This window comes from Sciurus carolinensis, chromosome 11 (genome assembly GCF_902686445.1).
Source record: "Sciurus carolinensis chromosome 11, mSciCar1.2, whole genome shotgun sequence".
Taxonomy (NCBI): domain Eukaryota; kingdom Metazoa; phylum Chordata; class Mammalia; order Rodentia; family Sciuridae; genus Sciurus; species Sciurus carolinensis.
The window spans coordinates 128,806,251-128,817,837 of NC_062223.1; the positions used below are offsets into that span (position 1 = coordinate 128,806,251).

The following is an 11,587-nucleotide window of genomic DNA, read 5'->3' on the forward strand; positions in this document are numbered from 1 at the left end:
TACATCCTTATTAATACTCTATATGCAAACCTATATAGATTTTAAGTGATTTATATAACTATTTTCTCAGACCTTTTATTTTTAGTGAATAATTTGAAAAGACACAAGATTATTCAGATATTTACCAGATATATCACATTAGAGCAAAAGCAATTATTTAAAAAAAAAAAAGTCCAAGTTTTTAAGAAAACCTCAATTTTAAAAATTCCAATGCACAAGCTGCTGTCATTCCAACCAAAAGGTGGCCATAACCCCAAGCCCTCCTCTCTGATTTTACTCTCTTTCCTAACACAAGACAGGATTTCCTTGGGGTTTGGTTAGAGTTAGAGTTAGGTCTTCAGTGCCTCAGCTTAGCTATCAGAGTTCCTATCTTATAAGATTTTTGTGAAACTAAATGAATTCATATATACAAAAGCACTTAGAACACATCCTAATACTCAGTTCTTTCTATGTATATTAATTTCTGCTTTGATCACTGTATTAAGTTTCCAGTTGCTGTTTTAACAAATCATCGCAAACTTAGTGGCTTAAGACAACACAAATTTATCTCAGAGTTCGGGAGGTCAGAAATCCAAAATCAACCTCACTGGGCTAAAGCTGAGGTGTGAACAGGGCTGACTGATGTTGTAGAGGGGAGAATCCACCTGTTTCCTTGCCTTTTTCAGTTTCTAGAGTTCGTTTTCATTCCTTGGCTCATGGTCCCTTCCTCACAACACTCCAAACACTTAACTTTAAAAACCACTATCAATATTTGCTATATATTCCTATGGCCAGTCAAATCTTTCAAATCTTTTTACAGAATAAAATGGCTACCATCAAAAATTCTGAGCATCTAGCACAACAGAAGTTACTCGTTCCCTGTTCATCTCAATGATATCTACATACATCAAAAGTCAAAATTTTCTCAGAAAGTATGTAAGAGAACTGCACAATCACACTAAGACTGGCTCCTAAACTTGTTTTTACTTTCTGCACCGATCAATACACAAGTGAATAAATTATTATTCCTAAATAATGAGTATTAAAATTATATAAATTTTTAAATCCTATATCTCAGAAATGATCAACTCAAATATGGAAGGACTATTCATTAGCCATATATAATTATTAAGAGCCTTGAATGAGTGGAAATAGCAATATGACTATCAGCTATCTCCTCCAACTAGTTGCCTAGTATATAAATAAAGGTCTCACTGTGGAAAATGAGAGCAAATTTCTTGATGTTTGTAATACATTACATGTACAACAAATTCTGTTTTCCTGGCACAAAGCTCTAGCAATCTGAAAGAAGTCAGTTTACTATTTTCTCTTGAATTTTTTACTTTGGAATCAGGATTGCTAAGGCAAATTATTCTCACTAAATTTGTATTAATATCATTTACACTATTACTAAGCAGACTGCTTAATTTAACTCAACATAATTTACTTATTTGTTAACTAATATTTGCTATTTAAGTGACATGAATCTATCACAATTGGCAAATGTTACCATAGTACAACTGGAATATTCTAGATGGCAATAAACACATGATAAGCTTATTCAAACAAAATGTTGTAGGATACTTCATGGTATCACATATACATAAATAATGGTGATCCAAACTCCCTAGAAGGCAGCAACAAAGTTTTAATTTGGGGGCTAAATAATTGCTCAATTTATATGTGAAGGAACAAACCTTGGGCTGGGTTGTGCATCAGTGGTAGAATGCTTGCCTATCATGTGTGAGGCACTGTGGGTTCACTGACAACTAAAAAAATACTTTAAAAAAAAAAAAAAAGAAACCTTATTTGAGCTATAAAACATGATAAATTTGAACCTCGGTTTTAATCTTACCTTTACCTAGTTGACCACAAAAAATTATATATATAATGTCTTAATTTTTATTTCCCAAGTCCCATAAAATATATTTTATAACATTACATTTAAAACACAATGTAGTATAATTAAAGAATCTATATGCTTTTGTGTCTGAACTTTGAATATTTTTAGTCACCTGGTCTTTCTACTGCTTGAAATTTAAATGATGTCAAGTGAGATAGAGTAATCAAGAGATGTTCCTAAGGCACTTATATGCTATCATGCTCAATGAGATTCACATTTCACTGAAAACAGACAAAATCACTGCTTCTTCAGTTAAGTCAGAAAAATAGCCCAAGAGGTATTTCAACTAATAATAAAGGATGTGGTTTTGCACATATAGCAGCTAAATTTTAATATTCCATTTGTCTGAACAATGTGCCAAAGGCAAATGACAGCATCTAATAAAGTAATGAAATTCCCTGCACCTGGCAGCAGGTGCAATAGTAGTCAATGGAGAAAAGCCACTAAGACAGAAATCCAAAATGTCATCACAGTACCCTTTATAAGGTACTGCAGTCCTCTCAACTACATTAAATGAATTCTGCATTACTGAAATAGTGGATTAAAACTCCTAAAAATACTTCCCTATAAATTTCATGATGTAGATAACATTCTTAACTGTGCAACATTTTCATAATGTTACATAAACCATTTAAAAACAGATTTATTTCAGAAAGATATAATGCACTGTGAGAGCCAAAATGACAGTCTTAGACATTATAAGGAGGATGAACTGAGGCATTAAATAAGGGCAGGAAGAGAGAGGGAAGAATCTACAGTTCTATGAAGGGAAAATGGGTAAGTATGTTTTAAATTAGTTTTCAAATAAAAATTATAAAATGCTTAAAAGTAAAATGTTTATTTTATCTTATTACATGCTTGTACCTCAAGAAGCAATTTTTAAAAGAGAATCATAATTCTCCCCAAATCCATAACTCTAATCTAAATGTCAGCTACTAGGCAGGCACTTTTAGGGGGAATCACCTATCATGGCAGGGGGGAAACTGCTGCCCCTTTTATGATTGCTAGCACTTCTGCAAGTTGTTCTGCTGCTTTAGATAAGACCTCCCAAGAAAACCACAAGAAACCAGCCAAATCCCTGAGTCACTCTACTCACTCATATAGGTAACCCAGAGTGAACTTTGCTCATTAGAATCTCATTAGAATGCAAAATTCTCTACCCAGCAGGCATTCTCACCTGCCATTTTTGACCATGCTGAGGAATGTGCCCACCTCTACATGTGATAACAAGTCTACCCAGTATGAATATGCATAAGTTGTCCCAATAAAATTCCCTTACTTTCTTTGTTCAGGGAGACACAGATTTGGGAACTGATCCCCAGTACTGCTCTTCTTACTTCTTATCCATATTTATAAAAGCAATAAACCTCTCTCTCTCTCTCTCTCTCTTTTTTTTTTTTTTTTGGCAGTACTGGGTATTGGACCCAGGGCCTCCCACATGCTAGCCAGGGATTCTACCACTGAGCTGCACCCCAACCTCTCTCTTCACTCTTTTATTCCTGGTTGTGCTAATTGGTTTTGTACTCACCAAGGGGCAAACCCATTGTTTGGTTACATAACCCTGAAGGGAAAAAAAATCAGCCAAAACCAAACTCAGGAACATTCTGTAAAATAATGGTTTAGGGCTAGTCAAAATTGTCAAAGTCACTGAAACTAGGTAAGACCTAAGAAACCACCACAAGCAAGTGGAGACAGAACAGCTAAGATAATGGTACCTGGATGGGATCTTAGAACAGAAAAAGAATATTAAGAAGAAACTAGAGAATTTCAAATCAGACTTTAATTCATAGCAATGTATCAATATTGTTTCATGAGATGCAACAACTGTACCATATTAGTTAATGTAAATAGTCACCACATCAGTGGTCACTGTTGCATCAGTTGCAATAAACTAATACACCATGTAAAGTAACATGTTCACACCATCTAGCTATCAGGGGGTGAAATTATTTGAGGAGCTATTATTCAGCCTGCCTGTCTCTATTCATTTCCTCCTCTAGTCTCTTTAGATATATTTTAGTATTATTTTTCTTTCCACTTGAGTTTGAAGGTAATTCATTTTTCTAGTTATTTTGCTTACTAATGTACATATTTAATGCAAACAATATTTCTATACATATGGTTTAGCTAGGACCCACAGGTTCTAATACATTTTATTATAATTTCCTATCTTTTTATTTCCTCTTTCATCAAAATGTTATTGAAGATAAATTTCCAGGTGATAGTGATTTTTTTTGTTCTAGAGTTAGTTTTTTTTTTTTGTTTCATGATTACTAATTTCTACATTTTAACATGACCAAGAATACTACCTAAACTATTTCTATTTGGGGGAACTTATTATATATATACAGATAAACACATAGATATCATTTGCAAAGTAGCTAAAAGAATTAGCTTGGGAGTCAAAATTGAATTAAATTCCAATGTTACTGATTACTGTGGGGTGTTGGATGGGCTATTTAACCTATGCCTCGATTTCCTTATCTGAAAAACTGGACAAACACCACAAACCTGAAAAAGACACTGGAAGAACTAAATGTGACAAAGTATACAATAAACTTGGCACTGTATCTACAACAGTCAGTGCTAAAATAAAATTTTCTTTTGTTACTGTGCAGACTCTTACATAAAATATCAAAACCAACTCTGACATCTACTTTTAAAACCTGCCAACACTAAATTCAAAATTTGAATGCTATCATCACATGGCTTTAAATATGTGGAGTATTTAGCCTATTAAATAACATCTACTTGTTATAAAGCTGATACTGAGAACATACACAAACTTAATGATAGTACCCCAACAAAAAAGAATGAAGTACAAACTTCCTTATAGGGTATGCATGACCTGGTCCTTGCATGCCCACACCTTCTATCAATCAGCCATAGCAATTTGCTTATCGTTCTGCACCCTTCCCATGTCATTTCATGTTCCTTATAGTGGTAATTCCTTATACCTTTCATGTGCTCCATCTTCCATCACAATTAATATCCATCTTTATCTCTCCCTCCCTCACCCCTCACCCCACACACAAACACCCCTATACAAAATTCTATCTGTCCTTCTAAATTAGCTCAGTGTCATCACCTTAGGAAAGACTTCTCTCAGATATAAATTTATATAAATAAAAAATGGCAATGTCTGAACTATAAAATAAGGTAATACAGGTGAGACAGAAAAGAGAAAGGGAAAACTACCAAAGGAAGACAGATTGGGAATGAAGGGGACTGAGGTAAATATTCTCTGAATGTATGCACCTAAAGCACAGGAAGAACCCTCATCTCACGTTAAATTTTTCTAAAAGAAAAATTAAACACTATTCAGGATTATAATTCCTAGGCAACAAAAATGTTAAGACCTGATGATAACACAAGGTGGGTGCTACAGACTGGAGCCTCCAAGAAACTGTCATACTGGTATGTGGAATGCTTATAACGGAGTGCCAGTGAGAAAAACATATGTGGTAGGAAGGAGAGGAAATCAGAATTGAACAAAGAAATTAGTTGGACTTCACTGCAGACTCTGTGAGAGACACAGATAAACTCTCAGCAAGCCCTAGAGTTAGTGTGACTCTCAGAATTGAGCAGAGCAAGAAGAGGTCCTTCATATCCCACATCAACCCACCATCATACACTGGGAAGAGGGCTGCATTCACAAACACACACGAACTAGATCTCAAACACAGATCACACTCTTGAAAAAAGATGGCTGATCTTCTATTTAGAGCAAGCACTATTTTCAAAAGAAACAGCTTTATGTTGGAAACTGTATTTTCCTATTAGAAATGAATAGAAATTTCATTTGTCTATACATGGGAACATAGATACAAAAATTTTCTCACACTTAATCCTTAACGTTTAAGAAGTTGTAATTACCTACTACAAAAATGGTTAAGGACTTACAAAGCATATCTTTTTCATCAGTTCTTATCTGACTGAATTTAGGCTGAGGCACCCTTTCTTTAACTTTTCTAGTATTTGTATCCTCAAGAAGGATAAATAAGAAAGTTTAGACCTATGTTTTGGCTCTTTCTGAGATCTGTAATATAATCTTATGTTTCACACAAAGTACAAAAGAGAATTAAAGTCACCCAGCAGCAGATATCACTTTCTCAGGCAACCTCTTAGACTGGTTAAACTCTTAATTCTTCTGGCCTGGAAATACCATTTCTCCAAAAACTTTCAAACTTTCCTAATTTTTAATGGATAATTTCAATAATATTAGCATATTATTTGTAAAGATAGGCACTAAGACCCCTAACCTCAAGTTCTTAGAAGCCAGACCACAGCTTTATTTTCTGCCATACAATAATTAATATTCAGTCTCCCAGAATGAAAAAAGAAGAGACATGCTCTCATTTATAAAAAGATTCTAAAATCCAGAGATTATTAATATTCATATTAACTACTCACATACACAATGCTCATTCTAAATACCACATAATTTAGGCTTCAAATTTAGGCTTCAGAGGGTTCCATAACACTTTACCATGAAAAAATAAAGCCAGACTAGCCTGCTTTCAGTTACATTTCTTTACCCTAAATCTCATGAGCAAACAGTAAAAAGGAATTACATTCTGACAAATGAAGATTTTATAGCTATAGCACTTGTGTGAATTGCTTAAGAAAACTAGACCAGACGTATCAGATTGTTTAACAATGAATGTTTTTCCTGTATCTGGAACATTGTCGAAAATGAATTAACATTTAAAACCAGAGTGTCATTAACTGAGATAATAGCTTAAATCCCTCTAGAATTTTTACTTGCCATTTGGCTTATCGGGAGAACATAAAATGGACAAAACAAAACACTAACAATGGGGCTGAAATTTAAGGCGAAAGAAAAGAGCATGGGATCAGGAGTTTTGAGAAGTATGATACTGTCAAGAAGATACATGAAGAAGCTTCAAGAACAAAGGGAAGAGGAGAAAATTTATTTTGGTCTTAGCAAAACACAAGAGAAAACAAAAGGTCATCTCTCACTTCAAGACAAAATTTTAAAATGCTACTTCTAGAAGGGGTTTATTAAATTAAAAATGTGTATAGCTTTCTTAACAGGAAAGTCCAAATGTTATTCCTAATAATTTTTCCTTAAAGGCAGAAAAATTTATCTCATGTCCCAATAAGTAGTTCAAACTATATGTTATGGAAAGAATGCTGGGGGGTCACTTTCAAATGCAGCACAGGAAGACAGAAGTGGGTCCCAAAAAAGACTACTAGGAATATTCAATCAAAATGAAATTGCAAATCATGAACCACAATAATACCCCAACTCAGTCCATCATATCCCATCACTTAGTATTTAATAGAAATAGCAAAACATTATCAAATTCTTCAATAGTAGTAAGGGTTTTTTTAAATAATTAATATAAAAAAATGAACCAAATGACCGGGAATACAAATCATATCTCAATAATAACCCTGAATGCTAATGGCCTGAATTCATCAATCAAAAGACATAGACTGGCAGATTGGATTAAAAAGAAAGATCCAACAATATGTTGCCTGCAAGTTACTCACCTCATAGAAAGAGATACCCATAGACTAAAGGTGAAAGGATGGGGAAAAATATACCATGCACATGGACTCAGCAGAAAAGCTGGAGTATCCATCCTCATTTCAGATAATGTGAACTTCAAGCCAAAGTTAGTCAGAAGGGATAAAGAAGGACATTTCATACTGCTTAAGGGAAGCATAAATCAGCAAGATATAACAATCATAAACATCTATGCCCCAAACAGTGGCTCATCCATGTATGTCAAACAAATCCTTCTCAATTTTAGAAACCAAATAGACCGTAACACAATAATACTAGGTGATTTTAACACGCCTCTCTCACCACTGGACAGATCTTCCAAACAAAAATTGAACAAAGAACCATAGATCTCAATAACACAATCAATAACTTACACTTAACAGACATTTATAGAATATATCATCCAACCAAGAGCGAATACACTTTCTTCTCAGTAGCACATGGATCCTTCTCTAAAATAGACCATATATTATGCCACAAAGCTAATGTTAGCAAATACAAGAAGATAGAGACACTACCTTGTATTCTACCAGATCATAATGGATTGAAGTTAGAAATAAATGAAAGAGTAAAAAACAGAAACTACTCCAACACCTGGAGATTAAACAATATGCTATTATATGATGAATGGATAACAGAAGATATTAGGAAGGAAATTAAAAAATTCTTAGAGGTAAATGAGAATAAAGAAACATCATATGAAAATCTCTGGGACACTATGAAAGCAGTACTTAGAGGAAAATTTATTTCATGGAGCGCATTTAATAAAAGAAGTAAAACTCAACAAATAAACAACCTAACACTACAGCTCAAGCCCTAGAAAAAGAAGAACAGACCAACACCAAAAGTAGTAGAAGACAGGAAAGAGTTAAACTCAGAGCTGAAATCAACAAAATTGAAACAAAAGAAACAATACAAAAAATTGACAAAATAAATAGTTGGTTCTTCGAAAAAATAAACAAAATTGATAAACCTTTAGCCACACTAACAAAGAGAAGACGAGAGAAAACCCAAATCACCAAAATTCGGAATGAACAAGGAAATATCACAACAGACACGAGTGAAATACAAAACATAATTAGAAGCTATTTTGAAAATCTACACTCCAACAAAATAGAAAATTTCGAAGACATCAACAGGTTTCTAGAGACATATGATTTGCCTAAACTGAATGAGGAGGACATACACAATTTAAATAGACCAATTTCAAGTAATGAAATAGAAGAAGTCATCAAAAGCCTACCAACAAAGAAAAGTCCAGGACCAGATGGGTTCTCAGCCGAATTCTACAAAACCTTTAAAGAAGAGCTCATCCCAATACTTCTCAAAGTATTCCATAAAATAGAAGAGGAGGGAACCCTCCCAAACTCATTCTATGAAGCCAATATCACCCTGATACCTAAACCAGCCAGAGACACACCGAGGAAAGAAAATTTCAGACCAATACCCTTAATGAACATCAACGCAAAAATTCTCAACAAAATTTTAGCAAATCACATACAAAAATATATTAAAAAGATAGTGCACCATGATCAAGTGGGTTTCATCCCAGGGATGCAAGGTTGGTTCAACATCAGGAAATCAATAAATGTAATTCAACATATCAAAGGCCATCTATGCTAAGCCCATGGCTAATATTATTCTAAATGGTGAAAAACTGAAAGCATTCCCCCTAAAAACTGGAACAAGGCAGGGATGCCCTCTTTCACCACTTCTTTTCAATATCGTCCTTGAAACTCTAGCCAGAGCAATTAGACAGACCAAAGAAATTAAAGGGATATGAATAGGAAAAGAAGAACTCAAACTATCCCTATTTGCTGATGATATGATTATATACTTAGAGGAACCAGGAAATTCCACCAGAAAACTTTTAGAACTCATAAGTGAATTCATTAAATAGCGGGATATAAAATCAATGCACATAAATATAATGCATTTTTATACATAAGTGATGAATCTTCAGAAAGAGAAATTAGGAAAACTACCCCATTCACAATAGCATCGAAAAAAATAAAATACTTGGGAATCAATCTCACAAAAGAGGTAAAAGACCTCTACAATGAGAACTACAGAACACTAAAGAAAGAAAGAAAACCTTAGAAGATGGAAAGATCTCCCATGTTCTTGGATAGGAAGAATTAATATTGTCAAAATGACGATATTACCAAAAGTGCTATACAGATTCAATGCAATTCCAATTAAAATCTCAATGATGTACCTTACAGAAATAGAGCAAGCAATTATGAAATTCATCTGGAAGAATAAAAACCCAGAATAGCTAAAGCAATCCTTGGCAGAAAGAGTGAAGCAGGGGGTATCGCAATACCAGATCTTCAACTCTACTACAAAGCAATAGTAACAAAAACGGCATGGTATTGGTACCAAAATAGAAAGGTGGATCAATGGTACAGAATAGAGAACATGGACACAAACCCAAATAAATATAATTTTCTCATACTAGACAAAGGGCCAAAAATATGCAATGGAGAAAAGATAGCCTCTTCAACAAATGGTGCTGGGAAAATTGGAAATCCATATGCAACAAAATGAAACTAAACCCATATCTCTCACCATGCACAAAACGCAACTCAAAATGGATTAAGGACCTCAGAATCAGACCAGAGACCTTGCATCTTAGAGAAGAAAAAGTAGGTCCAGAGCTTCAGCATGTCGGCTTAGGACCAGACTTCCTCAACAGGACTCCCATAGCACAAGAAATAAAAGCAAGAATCAACAACTGGGATAGATTCAAACTAAACAGCTTTCTCTCAGCAAAGGAAACTATCAGCAATGCGAAGAAAGAGCCCAAAGAGTGGGAGAAAATCTTTGCCAATCATACTTCAGATAGAGCGCTAATCTCCAGAATCTATAAAGAACTCAAAAAACTCTACACCAAGAATGCAAATAATCCAATCGACAAATGGGCTAAGGAAATGAATAGACGCTTCACAGAAGAAGATCTACAAGCAATCAACAAACATATGGAAAAATGTTCAACATCTTTAGTAATAAGAGAAATGCAAATCAAAACCACCCTAAGATTCCATCTCACCCCAATTAGAATGGCGATTATCAAGAATACAAGCAACAACAGGTGTTGGCGAGGATGTGGGGAGAAAGGTACACTCATACATTGCTGGTGGGGCTGCAAATTAGTGCAGCCACTCTGGAAAGCAGTGTGGAGACTCCTTAGAAAACTTGGAATGGAACCACCATTTGACCCAGCTATCCCACTCCTTGGCCTATACCCAAAGGACTTAAAATCAGCATACTAGAGATACAGCCACATCAATGTTCATAGCTGCTCAGTTTACAATAGCCAGATTGTGGAACCAACCTAGATGTCCTTCAATTGATGAATGGATAAAGAAACTGTGGTATGTATATATATATATATATATATATATATATATATACAATGGAATATTACTCAGCCATAAAGAATGATCAAATTATGGCATTTGCAGGCAAATGGATGAAATTGGAGAATATCATGCTAAGTGAGATAAGCCAATCTCAAAAAACCAAAGGACGAATGATATCGCTAATAAGTGGATGATGACACATAATGGGGGGAGGGGTTAGTTTTAGGGTTAGAGTTAGGGTTAGGGAGGTGGGCAAGAATGGAGGAAGGAAGGACTATATAGAGGGAAAAGAGGGGTGGGAGGGGTGGGGGGAAGGGAAAAAATAACAGAATGAATCAAACAACATTACCCTATGTAAATTTATGATTACACAAATGGTATGCCTTTACACCATGTACAAACAGAGAAACAACATGTATCCCATTTGTTTACAATAAAAAAAGAAAAAATAATAATTAATATAGAAACAATTACAGTAAACAGATCAAAAATAATCCAAACACTATCAAAGTGAGAAGAGAATATATATATATATTTAAATTTTTACCTTGACATAGGTTTTCTCAGCATGAAAATATGCAGACTCCTTAGTAAACACATTTGCTCTGATGAGAATCCAGGATGATATAATGCAATGGCTTGTGGACCATCTGCATCACAATAACCTGCAAGACCACTAAAAATGCAGGTTTCTCAGATCAACACTAGAACTAGAAAATTAATTAAAACTCAGAAATCTGCATTGTTGAATAACTCCTAGATGATTCTTTCACAAGTTAAAGTCTAACAACTGTTTCTATGTAG

The 11,587-nt window shown here is 34.4% G+C and overlaps 1 protein-coding gene across 3 annotated transcripts in view; it reads right to left on the reverse strand.

The window, feature by feature from the left end:
- Arhgap32 (Rho GTPase activating protein 32) overlaps positions 1 to 11,587 on the reverse strand; it is a 274,334-nt gene that overhangs the window by 185,278 nt on the left and 77,469 nt on the right. For 2 of the 3 annotated variants that reach the window (XM_047516851.1, XM_047516850.1), the window contains exon 1: positions 11,331 to 11,442. The exons of the other annotated variant lie outside the window; for it this stretch is intronic. In XM_047516851.1, the coding sequence (XP_047372807.1) occupies positions 11,331 to 11,383 (53 nt within the window). In that variant the 5' untranslated portion in view covers positions 11,384 to 11,442. Of the gene's footprint in view, positions 1 to 11,330; positions 11,443 to 11,587 lie in introns of those variants that run through there. 3 annotated transcript variants of the gene reach the window in all.